The sequence below is a fragment of the Molothrus ater genome, chromosome 3 (genome assembly GCF_012460135.2).
Source record: "Molothrus ater isolate BHLD 08-10-18 breed brown headed cowbird chromosome 3, BPBGC_Mater_1.1, whole genome shotgun sequence".
Classification (NCBI taxonomy): Eukaryota; Metazoa; Chordata; class Aves; order Passeriformes; family Icteridae; genus Molothrus; species Molothrus ater.
This window is the reverse complement of record NC_050480.2, coordinates 43,201,288-43,217,546: the sequence shown is the minus strand read 5'-3', so window position 1 is coordinate 43,217,546 and position 16,259 is coordinate 43,201,288. Positions and strand designations below refer to the sequence as shown.

The 16,259-nt window shown below is 38.9% G+C and overlaps 1 protein-coding gene across 1 annotated transcript in view; it reads left to right on the top strand.

The window, feature by feature from the left end:
• Nucleotides 1-16,259, top strand: part of PCNX2 (pecanex 2) — a 151,371-nt gene that overhangs the window by 116,793 nt on the left and 18,319 nt on the right. The window contains 3 exon segments of the mRNA XM_054514349.1: nt 6,663-6,916; nt 11,477-11,710; nt 13,864-13,967. Coding sequence (XP_054370324.1) covers nt 6,663-6,916; nt 11,477-11,710; nt 13,864-13,967 — 592 coding nt within the window.

Genomic DNA, 16,259 nt, shown 5'->3' with positions numbered 1-16,259 from the left:
CTTTTGGGAAATATTCATTTAGCATTTCATGAGTAGAAATGACTTACTGATGGTGTTGCTGAAGTCTTCAAGAGCTGTTTTCTAACTCCTGCACAGTATTCTTCAGTCATTTAATGAACTTCTAAATCTTTGCTGTGATCTTTTTTTTTGTTACTGCATGTTGCACGTGCAATATTCATGCTTCACTTGGAGCTTCATTAGATGGATCAAGGCTCGAAGCACAGAGCAGACACAGATGTAGTTGTACGCAGTGGCAGGCAGCTGTGGCAGCAGGATGGGACTGCCCGTGGGGCTCTCTGTGCTTATTTCTCACACAAAATGGTGTAGGAGAGCAGCCAGCGCAGGCTGTGTGCTTTAGGCATGGTACTGATGTCTAATAAGGACAGTTCCTCATTTCTGCAGCATGTGTGCATAGTTTTATTACAGTAGCAAGTGCATTACCAGTGTAAGGAATATTTATTTCTGTTTGACTTTTGTTTCTGAAGGCTCTGTAGTCCTAGGAAGAATCATTCTTTATTTAAAGAGTGGTTACAACTTTTATTTTTTTACAAATCACCTCTTGCTGTTGGGAAATAAAAGTGCCCATGTTCATGGTTTTCCTGAGACCACACTTGATGTATATTCAATGTATGTACCAGAATATTAAAAGGTATTGATAAATTATAAAGAGTTCAGAGAAAACCAGCATTTTTTGACACATCCCTTGGGAGAAAAGGTTAAAAATCAAAAGTGCAGTGTTAGTGGGAAAGAACAAAAACTGAGAGACACAATTCTTGGAAATACTAGAAACGTGGACAGAAAGGATGCAAAGGGGTTTCTTTAATCTTGGTGATTTAATTGGGAAGAATAGCATGAAACAGGAAGAGGATACTTTATGTTAAATGCATGAAATCTGTGATGTATAAGCCTTTCTAGGTGTACAATGATGCTCCAACAATGGAAGCTGTCTATAAATTTCAAACAGGCTTAGAACAGTTTCTGTAGCATGTACTGGAATAAATATTTGATGTCTTTTTTCCTTTTTTTTCCTTTCATAATTTTATGTGTGTTTATGGGTGCACTGGAGAAGACTTCTGGAAAGAAGGAAAATGCTAAATGCAGTGCAGCCCCTTTTTACTGACAAAATATCTTTGCCAAAACCAAAATATTGCCTCCTGCATTGCACTGCAGAAGATGTGACACGAGAGGTTTTTGTGGTATTTCATATCTGCAAGTCTAACAACAAACATCTTTGGAGAATGCTACCTCTATGTGGCCTTCCTTAGTGTGCCTCATGGGCCAAGAAAAGAAAAGGTTTCTGAGGAAAGAGGATGCCTGTTATTGCAGCAACTGACCTGGTTTGAAAACCAGATTGTTCTTCAGACATACAAGCACCTGATGCAGCTGAAAGCCAAACCACAGTTTTATACCTAACAGCTTTGATGTTGGAGGAATTGATACTGTTTTTTAAGTCCTGAATTTTTTATTTGAAACAAGCAGAGACTATCAGAACCTATAAATTACTGTTCTTTATCCCAGTTCCACAAGCAAAAGAGCAGGAAGGAGCTAAAAAGTTGCAGGTTTACAGAATGTGTCTAAATCAGAGGTTCATGATTTTCCACTTGTGAGCTCAGTTCACTCCTCTTTGATGTATTTGGTTTTTTGTGTTTCCAGAGCCATATCTGATGTGTGTTTCAGTAGAGGATGGTCTTCCAATGGCCATAATTATGCTCACTGTGCTTTTTTTTCTCTGATAACTTATTGCTTGTTAAACTGCTATCCTGAACAGAAAAGAAATGCTGGTTGAGAAGGAGCCTTATCCATCAGAATTGGGGAATACTTGGATTTGCAGCATAAGCTTGTTGAAGCAGGGCCAGATAATTCTACTGTAATGCATTTATTGGTAAGACATTCTTGTGCTTGGTTTTGCCAAACAAAGGGTGGGCAACCAGGTGTTTTTCTGGAGTCATCTGTGAGGAGACCTCTGCATGGCTTAGGAAAGGAGTTACCCTGGGCATGAGCCCTTTCTGTGTAGATTTGCACCTTGCTTATTTGTCAGCAGTCTTCAGTGCTCAATCTCTTGCTACCTTCAGCCACAATAATTAGTCCCTGTTCCTGATATGTTGTAAAACTGAAGTGTTTTATGGAAATTAAAACTGATCCTAGGACACTTCTAATATGTGGCTGTGTAATGGATTTTTCTTTCTGGCCTCTCAGATCCTGGAAAATGCTTTTCACTCCCTGAGTTTTCAAAATTTAATTCAAAAGCACACTGTGGTTTCAGCCTTTAATTCTAGAAGGCTGGGTGATCATTCAGTTAGGTGTATTTTATCCTTTTGAAGCAAGATTAGTCTTCAGTTTCAGTTTTCTCATTTCCATTTAGGTCAAATTGTTCTGGCAGAGCACAAGTCTGTCCTCAAATCCTGATGCGTCAGGAAAATACAAAGAGCTCCAAGTTCTCACCCTGGCTTTCTCCTGAGCTCACATAGGCTGACCTTGCTTTGTTCAGCTGGCACATTTTTTTTACATTGATGGACTTGTGGCACCTCTCCAACGTTAGATATCTTACAAATGAATTGGTCACATCTATACTAGCAAGGGTCAGAGTGAATGACTAAACTTGAGTGAAGTGCATGAGATTATTTTCCTTCTACTGCAGAAAGAAGTGTAAAAAAATGTTTTCCCTCAGATTTTGAAATTACTAATTACTACTGAAAACATTTTCCTGTATTTTAATATTTAATGGTACTACACTTAATTATATTGCAGAAGTGAAGTGCATGTTCTGTTCCCTGCTCTTTGGTTTTATGAATAATTCTCTCAGAGTTGCTTGAACTTGCTAATTTCTTGAGAAGTAATATAAAAATTGTCATTTAAATCATCAGCTTATAGCACATACAAAAAAGTCCAGGGCCAGCATTCTGTAAAAGACACAAATGCTTGACTTCATTTACTGTGTCCTGTCCCTTCTGGCTCAACTGCTGTAAAGCTGAGCACGTGCTCTCAGTCTCTGTGGTACCAGTGTCTGGAGTAATGAACCAAAAAGGATTGATGTATGCACTGGTAAATGAAATTTTACAGTAAAATGCCAATCTGGCATTGAAGTCCAGCCAGTGCATTGAGGACTAAAGCAAGGCTCCATTAAAGATGAGAGGAAATTACTGGCAGCTGTTCCAGAACTGACTGCAGGAATTAGGAGGGAACCAACACGTGTTTAAGCATCAAGCCTGAATGTTGTCTTTGTGGGCTTGAGTTCTTTTACTAGATGTTGTTTGGAAATACTAATCAGCAGGAATGAGGATTTGGTGTTTTGTCAGAGCACTGGCCATGCCTCAGGTTACACCTTTAAAATGAAGAGGCATACCCCAGATGCTCCACAAGCAGTGAGGACACCAAATCCCCAAGGTGGTAGTGCCCAAGTCCATCAAACATCTTTTGTTAATCAAGGGCTTGTTTGCCAGATGTTAAAGAGCACAACCCTTGATTTCATTCTTTGGAATAAATCCATAAAACAACCACATGAGCTCCTTTAGTTGTTTCCCATAGCTTTTGTAATACACAGTTCTTCTTTGAATGACTCTTGCTCCTCAAGTTCAACATTGATTGCATCCCCTGTAGTATAATTTTAACTCTGGCTGATTAAAATTACCTAGCAAAGACAACTTGGAGGCATTTTAACCTGTAGAATTAGCTAAGAATGCAAATAATGTTCTGGCATCATCTTCTATTTGCTATGTATGTAAAGACAGTTTCCTTTAAACATTGAGGGTCTCTTGAATTCACCTTTTCTTTGCCTTGCCAGCCTCCTTGGCCCTGTATTTTACACAATATGTCTCCTAATAAAACTAGTAATTACAGAAACTGCAGTAATAATATTCAGCATTTGTTGAAAGAGGTAGTAGAGAGAGTAAAGCCTTCCATAGAAATAAAATTTGATATTTCCATACCAAAAGAAAAAAAAACATACAAATATTTACATAGACTGGGAAAAAGCATCTTTACATCCCATTGTTGTAGAGGGATCAGGACAATTGTTTATTGTGTTTTTCATTCTCCATCACTTGCAAACATTTGGCAATACTTATTTTTGCACCTGGGATGAAGATGGATCTTCTCTTAAAATCAGTGTAATACTGAAAGACCTTTAAACTTTCAAAAATAAACATAACAGCATGGAGCATTTGTTTTACTCTTTTCAAGCAATGTACAAAGGAATGTTTTCCCTACTTCAGTTTGAGTACTACGTCTTCTGACTTGATTTCACAGAAGCATCTGCTGACCCAGAGCAGTTCTTGGTTTTTTGCTGTTGAGCAGTAAGTGTTAATTCATGTAGAAATCTGTGAAATATGAAGCAGAAGTAGTCGAGTTCATGTCCAGTCCAACTGGAAATGTCAGCCTAATAGGTTATGTTTTGTACTTGGCAGTATTGAAAGGCAAGATGTTTATATTTGGATGACCTGAAGACTTTTAAGAATTTTTCGTATTTTATATCCCTGAAGTCTAAGGAGGAATGCATATCAGTGTGTGAGCAACACTGGGTTCACAGTGCAAATTTTCATTCATGGCAAACTGAACAGAAAATACCTGGAATATCCTGAATCTTTTCCCTCCATCTCTGAGGGCTACGATCCTGGTTTTTTTTCCTTTGGATTTTTCTGTTCTTTTTTACTTGTATGTTTTGCTTGCTGCACACATTTTAGCAGATGCACAGGCCAAAAAAGAAGTGATAACCCATACTTCAGCATATTTTGTTGTGTTTTGAAAGGTTTTTGTTAGTGAGGAGAAAGGAATATTCTAGATGCTACTTCTGTTGATACAAACTGAAGGTTGGTCACAGGTTGTTGACCAGAGCGTTGTGATGGGACTGGAGCAGACAGTTGGGGGCAGTTGTCATCATGCTCCACAGAAAGGCCTTTGGGATGCTGCCCTGCTCCAGGCTCTCTTTTGGGTGCTGCTGGCAGACTGCAGGGAATTGAAGCTGGCACTTTGTTCTTTCCTGGCTGAATGTTCAGGTATGAACACAGCCAAATTCTTCTCCCATTTACAGTGACACACCAGGTCTGTTGGTCCTGTGGGGAGGGAGCTGTCTCACATCTTCCTCTCCTGTTGAGTCTGTTTAGCAGTTGATGGAGTCAGCAGTCTGTGGGGTGATACTGAACCTCTGGCAGAAGGCCTGTGCAAGATGTGTAACTTGCATCACAGGAGATGCCGATGCCCTTGAAAGATGGTTTATGTTCAAACTCAGTGGGGACTAAGTTCTGCAGCAGCCTATGGAGAGTAAATTTTAAAAAGAAGCATAGATCAAGAACATAAAACTTACGTATTTTGAGAGTACTGGGGGGAGCACATGGGCATCTGCCTCAGTTTTTATTAGTAGTGCCCTACATAGTATAGAAACTGCATTCATAGATTTCAAATCCACAAGGGCTCAGCTTGACCATCTAGTGAGCACAGCACAGGCTGAAATGCAGAGTCTGCATTATTGCTTCTGCATCTGCCTCATGACTTCTTTTTGAGGTAATATGTCCTTTTTAGAAAAATTTGTTCTTCTTTGATCTAAAGCCTGTGTAATGGACTAATTAGAAAGCTGTTCTGTTCTTGTGATGTACTGCCACTAGTGCTGTTCATTAGAGATGTTTGATCCAGAGTAGCTTTTACTCCAGTGGGAGAGAGAACAACCCAGTAGATGTTATTTTTGGAACCTGCTTTCCAAGATAGTTTGCTAAAACCCAGATTTTACAAGTGCTCTGACACACTAAAATCTTTCTTTGGGTCCAGTATGTTAGTTGAATAAGCAGACTGATGTCCTGGCCTCCTGCTGAGAGCAGGTTTGCCCCGAGCAGGCTGCACGGTAGCTCAGTCCTCTTGCAGGGACAGACTGCCCGAAACCCAAGCAGCTCTCAGCTGCTGGCTACCTTAGCAAGCTTAAGGGATATCAGCTCTTTAGTGATTATCAGCTCTTTGAGTTCAGCTCTTTTGCTTGCTAAGGCACCGCAGGCTGGCCAGCAGACACAGAGAGAGGAGAAGGCTGCTCTGGAGTTCCACAGCGATGGCTTTACTGGGGGTCTGTGAAGGGTTCCAGTGACAGCTCTTCTGACCAGAATGGGCTAAACCAGCCCATTATATAGGGTATAGGGGGATCCAAAATTTTCCAATAGCAGAGGTTAAAGGAAAGTGACCTATGGGGTTACAGAGAGATAAGCTGGGGTCCAAAAGGCAGAAGAGAGGGGCTTCTTGCTATTTCACTGTGACATGGCATTTCCTGTCTTTAAGCCTCTTCCCTCCACGGGGCCCTAGCAGGCCTGGAGCCTGCTACAGACTGAGACTTGGATCAGCTTGCTTAATGTTCCTCATGGAGCAAGACTCTTTAGAATTGCTTCTTGGCAAGTTTTTATGGAGGTAGAAACTGTGGTCTGTAGTTTAGGTCAGTTTAGAACCCATTAGAACTAGAACATTAGATCAGGCCCTTTTGGCCTTATAGGTGATGGTAGTGAATGAGTAATGTACAGCCCTTTATTTGCTGCTGCATGTGGCTCACGTCGGGTTTGTTGCCGTAGCTCATTCTCTCAGATCTTTGTAAGTGCGTATCCTTCGAACATACTTTGGATGTGAGCTTGCAAGGCCTCCTTTGTTTCCTCCTTCCCCAACAACTGGCAGCACACTCTCTTTTTCTCTCTGCCAAGGGACATACTGCCAGCAGAGAGAGGTGGAAGCTATAACAGAAGGAGATGAAGACAACGAGGGCTGCTGCTGTTGCAAGCCCGGGCACTTGCCCCACCTGCTGTCGTGCAATGCAGCCTTCAACCTGCGCTGGCTGACGTGGGAGATCACGCGGAGCCAGTACATCCTGGAGGGATACAGCATCATCGACAACAACGCCGCCACCATGCTGCAGGTGTTCGATCTGCGCAGGATCCTTATCAGATACTACATCAAGGTAAACTCTCTGCTCAAGTGCACTTTGTTTCCTGGGCAGGCTTGTCAAACAGAACGCTGTTTGTCTATGGAAGAAAGAGCATTTGAAGTTTTTTGCTTTATGTTTATCCATCTGCTCTACAGTCTTGATGTTAGATCATAGAACCATAGAATCATTTGGTTTGATCTTAAGATCATCTGGTTCCAGCCCTCCCCCTGTGGCAGGGACGCCTTCCACTGGAATAGGGATAATTAATTCATGTCTCCCTTTGCTAAATTTAATTCTGATCACTTATACTTACAGTTAGTACAGAAAATGGCAGGGATGCTTCAGTGGAGATCAAGAAGGTCAGCTACCATCCTGTAGGGATAAAATCAGACAAAGTGTTCTTACTTATGCTCTTAAGTTTTTACAACACTTCAGTAACAGTTTGTTATTTCTTCTTGCCTTGGCCTTTCCGCTGTTTCCTTGTGGAGGGATAGAATGTAAGAAAATAAAGATAGTGTAGAAGGTAGTCTCACACCTGAGGAGTTGCAGCTGTCAATCACCAAAGATTAATCACCAAAGATCAGGAACAGGCCTGCCCTTAATAGGCCACAGCTGTGTCCAATAAGCTGGGTTAGCTGGGTGAGGAGAGCGTTGGAGTGTGTTGGCTGTGCTGTGAAGAGAGTTGGAGTGTGTTGGCTGTGCTGTGCAGGAGTCAGTGCTTTGAGGAGATGCCCATGAGAAATCACCAAGAGGGTGTGGACTTTTGAAATAAGATGACAACGTTTCCTTTTTTTTTTTTTTTTTTGGAAAAGAAAAGAAAGGTGTTAACAAGCATAAAGTTCTTGGGGAACTTCTGAAGAGCTGTTTCTCAAATGTACTTTTTTAGTAGTACAAACTCCCTACTTACCTTCTGTTTTACACATATATCACAACACGTTTGACATTGGTTCATTACATTGCTTACACATCAGTTCATTTACACCACTTCTATTATTGCATTGTTATTAAGATCACAATAACCACACAGATACTAATTTGTCAAAATGATTGAACCTTATAGTCTAGCAAGACATCTTCATCCTCTGCCACAATTCCCAATCCAGAAAACAAAGAATTTGTTGGGCTTTATAGTCTTCTACTGAAACAGCAGGAGCCAAGTGCTGCTTGCTATGCCACTGGAACTGCCATGAAGCCAATTGCTAAAGCTCCAAACCACCCTTGACAACTCCTTTTTACTTACATCTCCACAATTGTAAAACTCTGTCAGCTTCAGAGAGAGACCTGTTGTAAATAAGTTAATCACCATTTTTTGCAAATGAACCAATGTAGTAAAAACAAACTCGTTGCTTTACAAAGCTGCTTTGATCATGCAGTTGATTGCTTCTGGGATTTCTTAAATAATTTTGTAGGCAGTACAGCCTGGTAACCAACCTGCTTTGTTTAATAAACTAGTTAGAAATAAAACTGCATGTGACCATGATTTTTTTCATTTTAGAAGTGGTGTTTGTGGCTATAAATTGTTTTAAAGCAATGTAACTAAGCTAAAAAAAACCAAAACAAAAAACCAACTCTTCTTTAATGAGTCTGTTGCTAGAGTTGGTTTGCTTTACTTTAAAAGGTAACCTGAATAACTGGAACATAAACTGGTGCAAGCTGGCAAATGACTCAGCTTTTGATGGGGTATGAGATTGAAAAAATCCTAGTCTAAGCTGCAATCAAATCAGCATCTTATTAGTTCAAAGCATTGAATAATTTTGCTTTTTATACTGGAACTGGTTTTGTGCCTTAAAATCCTCCAATATATGGAGGATTTGTGGGAAGTGTGAAGTTTGCCACATGGGATGTAAAAACTTAACTGAAAGGTGGTTTAGAGCTTCTGGTCCTGGACACACCTGAGCAGCAGCTGACATAGGTAAGATGGCTTAGACAAACTCCCATCCCATGGGATAGAGGTGTGGTTAGTTGATCCTGTTTGGAGTAGAAGGGAGTGGGTTAAATGCTCTCCACATCACTGAGATGTGCTGTGGCTTCATCTCCGCTCTAGGCAGAGTTCATGTGCACTACTGATGGCTGTGAAAGCATGAAAATCAAATCTCTTCTTGGTGGGTTTAGTTGAGCCAGTATTATTATATTGCACTGACAGAGCTTCATTCTCAGAAAGGTCAGTCTTCGTTCTCAGGCTGTCCATCTTTTTAATCTACTTCTCCTTTTAGGGAAGGACAAAAGAAGATAATAATAACCTGTTGGCTCCCTCAGTATTAGCCTCAGGTGGGGCTCCCTTTAGTGAAGGGAGGGTGCACTCAGGAAATCCCTTCTCTAGAATGTCACTTCCCAAAAGAAAGTTACCTGGATATTTTCTCCTTGTATTTTTAAAGTAATTAGTTTTTTTTCCATAAACAGGGGCTTTAAAAAGGTTTGGTAAAATCTTTAATACAGCCTTGGAAAGTGAGAAGATTATAATATGTATTAGATCAGCTTTTTTCCTGTTTATTTAATGCTTGCCTCCAAATAAACAGTATCAGACACAGAGGTGAGAATTCATTCCTTCTCCAGCTCTTTCTTCTGGGGAAATGCAGATCAAGATCCTGTGCAGTTTCACTGTGAACATTCTAAAAGTCCTTCACACTTTCTTTTTAACAGTGTGAAAGTAATTGTAAGAAGAACTATAGATAAGGCAGTATTCAGGTCGCATAAAACACAAACTCAAAAATCACTTAGGCTGGAGTTTCTGCAGGAACTGCACTTCCATTACATTGAGCATTTGGAGTGTTTCTGGTTTATTCTCTGTAGCTTACAATGTTGTAAATATTTACCATGTTGTTTCAGAAATGCCATATAGCTGAGGATGTACTTGTGCATAAAACATACCTTGTAAGAGTTACCAAAACAGAATTTAATTAGGTGAGAGAAGATTTTGTTGTTTCTGTGTCTGATTGCAAGTCTGATTTTTTTCCCAACTGAATCAGCTTTGTAAACACAGATGAGGATAATAAAAAAAGCAAACTCTATCTCAAAAATCAACAAAGAGAATGTGTGCTTTGTTTTAGTTCTTCTATCCTTCAAGAATAATTACTGTATTGGTCCTTTAAACAATGAGTTGCACTGAGAATCTTATTCCTAAATCATATTTATTTCATTTGCAGTTTCATTGACAGCCTAGATATGCATACATTTCTTTTTTGGAAGGATTTTTATTCCCCACAAACAAAGTGGGTCAGCTTCTGTAGCCCTTCTGCATATATTTTGAAATAATTTCCTGCCCAACTACTGTGATATTTTTCCCTTGTGCCTCTTCCATCTCTTCTCAATATATTCTTATTTAAACATCTTTTAGTATTCAAGAAGTCTGTGTATTCACTGAATGCTGTGTTTTCAGCTCCTATTGTTTCTGCATGAATATTTTTTAAGGAGTGTGTTGTTCTTCACATGCCAAGAAATTAAGGGTCCATCCTGTCCGTATCTGTCTGACTTGTCTTTTTCCTCTGAAGCTTGATTCTCCTCTTACTTTTGAAAAATTTGACAATTTGAAAAACAAACTATGGAGAGTATCTGGGGTTTTTCAAAGGGCTGGTAGCACTTCTGTCCTCTGTAATCCATCATATATTAATTTTATACATTTATTTGCTTAGTACTATTTCCATTGACTGGGTAAAGTAGAACTACATCATCTTCAGCCATGTATACTTGCTCCTCGTTTGCTTTGGTATCCAACTCTAATATTATAGAACATTATAATGGGACTTTCCTGCTGATAGAACACACTGGAACTTCTTAAGTTTCATATTCTTTTGAAAATATGCTCTAAGTTGTGTTTGTATGGAATTTTTTAATTGCTTTTTTATTTATTATTATTTTAATGTGTCCAGACAGAGTGGTTAGAAAAACTTAGAGACTCGGGCACAAAAATGAGATATGGGTGTTGCTGCTTTCTAACATTTATGTATTTGGTTAAAGAGCCCCTGCTGAATGCTCCTCCCCCTTCAGTGCTTTAAAAGCAAACTCAGTTACATCAGTTATCAGCTTTTTAACTCAACACGTAAAAAAAAAATCTATTATTCTTTACCTGCTGCATTGACAAATAAAAGACTTGTGTCATACACATTGGTCATGTCTCACCTTGTGGCTAATCAAGAATTAGGAAAGCATCATCCCCAGAAAACAATAAGTCTGCTGAGGGAAAACACGTGCCCTACTTTGAGGATGGGACTGTTTACTACTGTTTTTTCAAAACATGCCTAAACTATTATTGATATCACCTTCTCAGTCATAGACTCTAGAATCCCACTAATACGACATGTTTGACTGCACTGCTGGAACTCTCTATTCCTGTCATTGTATGGATTTTTATGGAAGGCAGAAAGATATTAAAAATACTAATTTTTTTTCTGTTGCCTGCTATCAATATCAATTATTGTCATCTTTTTAACTTGAACACTTTGTGAAGCAATAATGATGCCAAGCAGTAAAATGTAAGAAATAGATATACTATTACAATTCTTAATAGGGTCCTAGTTGGCTTATTCTCTTCTGTGTAAAATATGTCTGCTTTAATCAGAAATCAGAGTGACTAACATTTGCACATTTTGTCAACAGAGTATAATATACTTTACAGCAAGTTCTCCCAAAATCCAGGAGTGGATAAAAGATGAATCCATCCAAAAGATACTGCAGCCTTATGCAAAGTGGCATTATATTGAGCGAGACCTTGCAATGTTTAATGTTAACATAGATGAAGATTATGTTCCATGTCTCCAGGGAATAACAAGAGCTAGCTTCTGCAGTGTTTATCTGGACTGGATTCAGTTCTGTGCCAGGAAAAGGGTGGAGGTATGTGTCAATTTTATTTATATATTTTTTTAGCAGTATTAGTTTTAATTCTTGGGATATAAGTGAAATGATGCGTGACTACTCTTCTACTTGCTCAGGATTAGTAGAATAAAATTTATTTCATATAAGCTTTTAATTTTAATGTAAAAGGAAAACAGGTTTTGTGGAATGGAAAAAACGTATTTTGGAAAATACCTGTGTTCAGAAACTGGAGTCTTAAGGAGCATCAGTCTTTGAATACAGAACCAATTATTTTCTGTGCAAATTTCCAATAATGTTAATTTTGTCAGCTCTAGAAAGCACAGATGTATCAAGTGCTCACAGAAGTACTGCTAGGGCAGGCTCCATTCAGACAATGTCATCAGAGCATCACAGTTCCTTCAGTGTTGCCAGTGATTGGTACATTTGCCAAATGTCTGTGATGTCTGTGAATCCCTTTCAGAAGTTTGCTTCTATTTGTGTACAGTTGCAGGATGGCAAGGGAGTGCATGGCACACTCCCTGCTGGCACAGGTCACCTCTGACAGCTCGTGACTCCAACATGAACCACACTACAGAACCGTGTGCCACCACTGCAGCTCTAGAAGGTCAAGGGCAGATGTGCAGCTGTGCATTTGCATGCTCTGAGCCACTGAGATTACTGATGGTCAGCAGTTGTTTGTCAGAAATGCACTACTGTATTTCCATGGAATACTCAGAATAGCCCAGAGGGAGAGTACAGTTTCAAACAAGCATATTGTCTCCATCTATTTTTCTGATTATTGCTGATAGTGGCAGAAGTGGAGAAGTGTCTCTTTCCTGGCCACGATGTGCTGTATTTGTGCATTTTTTCCACTCAGGATCACAGAATGCACATCCCATTACTGACCTTAGCTTGTGTGACATCACTGAATCTTTCCTGAAACATCACCAAATATTTCTGCTCCACTTTGGTTCCTTCTCATGTCTGTGATGCTGAGTACCATTCCACCAGTTCCCCTGCATATCATTATATTGATAATGTTTTCATCAAATTGTCATATGAGACATTTCCAAAACACCATCTCCTCCTACTAGGAATACTTCACTTCTTTTCTTTCTCATCTCCATGTCTCAGCTCCCAAGTTCTGACACACAAAGAATTGCACAGTGTGGGGAAAGCCACTGTTAATTGATGCCTTTCCATTTGTGCTCTGCCTTAGATTTTCAAATTCAGTTATAGATTTAGGGATGTCAATAGACTTGAAACAAGTAAGTTAGACTTCAAAAGGCAAATTAATGCCTGCACTGATGCCACACACGCGCATTTATCTTTTTGTAACATGTTTTACCTTTGTTTTTTTATTCACTGACTGTAGAGAAGCACAGTTCATGTAGGAAGTGGGATAAAAAACCCAAGTTCACTGTACACATAACCCAGAAAATCAATATATTTTATAGAAGAAGCTACATTCTCCATTATAATTGGCTTCAGTTTTAGAGTCAAAGAAAGCTCTAAGAAATCACTCATTGCATGGACTGAAATAATATGTATCCTCCTGAAGATTAACATGCATGAAGTGTTGTTCCGGTTTTTTCCTCCTGCTTGGTAGCAAATTTTTTTGGTGAAAATTTCATTAGAAGACTTCTCCTGAGCTAGTAAACATAAATGCAGTATTCTGAGTGCTTGTTAAAATGGGCAGTCAGTGTCATCAGCCATTTAGATAGATACTGTTATTCACTGAAAGTGTGTGCCTCTGAACTTTTCCAAAGATATTGTACTTCTGAAATCTGTGGTAAGGTTTCATAGGAACTGTGGTCCATGAAAAAGGTTTTGGCTGTCTCCAATTGCAGTGTCTCCCAACAACAAGGAACTTCCTCCAGTTTAGAATGTCAGATCTGGGAGGAGTGGAAACAAACCAAAACCCCACAATAAAACATCACCACCACCAAAGCTCCTTTTCCTTGGGATCTCACTACCTGAGAATGGAATCTTCTGTTTCCAGCCAAAACAAGCTTGCATTTTGCAAAAATCCTCTGATGGTGATGGTCTTCCTTCTTGGTCTGTTTAATTGCAAAGAATGTTTTGGTGTGCAGGTCCAGCTACATGTAAATGTAATGAATGTCACTATTTGTGGTGCTTTTAAATGTGATGTTTGCACTTAAGAGTAATGTGCTAATCTCCAAACTTTGTAGCACCTGGACAGTGATGAGGATTCTCCTCTCGTGACACTTTCCTTTGCCTTGTGTATACTGGGTCGGAGAGCTTTGGGAACTGCATCTCACAATATGGCCATCAGGTAATCTTAGGAATCCCTTTTTCCTCATGTTAAAACAAAGACCTGTTTGTCTTTTTTCACATGATGCGGGATCTTAAGAGAAGATTAGATCAAGGAAAAATCTCATTACTCCATAAAATGTTTTCTGTCATTCCTGGTCATCTTTTTCTTTGTGGTTGGCTAAATAACTAGTACCAGTCTTTATTTTGTAGGGCAGAGCAGAATTTTTGATTGAAAGAATGGGTACCAATGGTTATTGCTTGTGTTCACTCATGCCTGGCTACTGGAATGCTGTCCTTCCTCTGGCATCCCAGTAGAAGGAAGAAATCTACAGAAGAAAAAGAAACTGCTGTCATCTGAGTTGTAGTTAGCTAAATAATAATAAATGTATAAGGGTTCTCTTTTGTATTCCTCAGGGGTGTATTCCTGTTCATTGTGCCACTTTATTCTGGCAGCTAAGGAAGGGAGAACCTCTCATCTCCTGAGGCTGCAGCTTTGTCTGTTCTCAGTCTACCTAGCTCATTTGTTCATTCATTCTAAACACTTCTTCCTAGGAAGTCTGGTTAATTAAGATATGTTTCAGTAGAGATTGTTTCTAAATATGCTCTTCGTCTTATATTTTCATTAGAGATTCTTCCATTTTCACTAGGAGTTATGAGTTGTTTGGGTTTTATACAGTATAATTTACACTGTGCTATAGATGAGGCATTTTATCAATGAAATGATGATTATTTTAATGGAGTTTAACTTTCCACATAATTTTAGGGGTTTATTAGGTTTATTTGAACCCTCTGTGTGTACAGGAGTTTAGTAACAATGGAGAAGCTGAATAAATACAGCTTGTAAGTGACCTTGCTATGTTGGCACAGAACGGTGAGCAAAGCTACCTAGACCTCTATCAACATGCTCCTTAGAGAGGATTTTTCTTACTAACAAGCAAACAGAGACAGCATGTGTGATTTTGAATGCATTTTGTTAAAACAGTCTTTTTAAATATTCATTCTAGCTTTGTTATCTGTTGAGACATTTATAACATTTTGCTTTATGTCTTCCATACAAAATATTTGTGGCTCATGTGGCTCATTTCTTATTGTGCTGCTGATTTCTGCTTTCTGAAGTGGCTTTTGTCATCTTTCTACTAGTCTTTGCACAATCCCTTCCTGTAGTAGTTTTCTTCTGGGCTACATTTCTTCTCCCTTCATTTCTATTCACTCAAATTAGTGTGATGTTAGGTAAGTCATTGTATTTTTTAAATTGTCCTAGTTTTTTGATGATACAAATTTTAGAGTTTGGGGACATGATGGGAAAGTTTATGGGCATTTATGATATTTGCTTGATAAAAGATTAAAGTGATTTTTGATCTGTGCCTGCAATAGATAGGTCACAGCGATATTAGGAATTCATCTAAAAATAACACAAAAGGTTCCTAAAACTGTCATCACATTGCACATACTTTCCACTGGATCTTAAAATCTTCATTACAATGCTTTGGCTCTAGTACAGATACAATAACAATGTCCCCTGTTTGTACTGGCTTACATGGTTAGTAGCTAATACAGAGTATTAGCTACTACAGCTAATACAGAGTAGCTAATATTATCAGAGACTTTCCAAAGCTTAACATGGAAAGTGTGAATATTGAGGATAATTATTTGTATAGTGTTCTGTAAAGATTTTAATAATAATTTCAGGAGTCAGCTACACCATGTCTTTTCAAAATCTGACAAATACCAATGAACTGGATTACTTCCTTTCTTTTGATAAGTGGACTCTCCATATTTAAAAATACTTTTCTTAGGAAGGGAAGGTCTGCAGAAAGGCAAAAACTGGGGTAGTCATCTGAGGTGCACAGCTCTGTCCCTTTTTTTTAATCTGTTCTATATAATCTTCAATTAAGCCCTGGTTTTCTTTTTATTAGGCAAGTGCTCCAGGGCAGTATCAAATCATTGTATTTTTAAAATGTATTTTGTGACATGAAAGGGACTAAGTGGAAGCTTCTGTCGGTATCTTTTCCAATGCTACTTCACAAAAGCTTTCCCTGGAAAAGTTTCACTGTGGAAAAACTGTGTCACTTCCCCACCTGGCTAAATTACCTTTATTGCATTTCCACTGTCAGAAGGATCTGGAGAAAAGAAAAGGAATCTGAGTAGCACACTTGAAGTTATAAATTGCTGCAGCTACAAAACTTAACTTTAGCTTGGTAAAATACATTTCTTCTTGTCTTTCAGAATATATATATCTTCACTGACAAAACCAATTTAGTAGAAATTATTAACTGAGTAGGGAGGCGGAAACCCTACCCCCCTGACATCA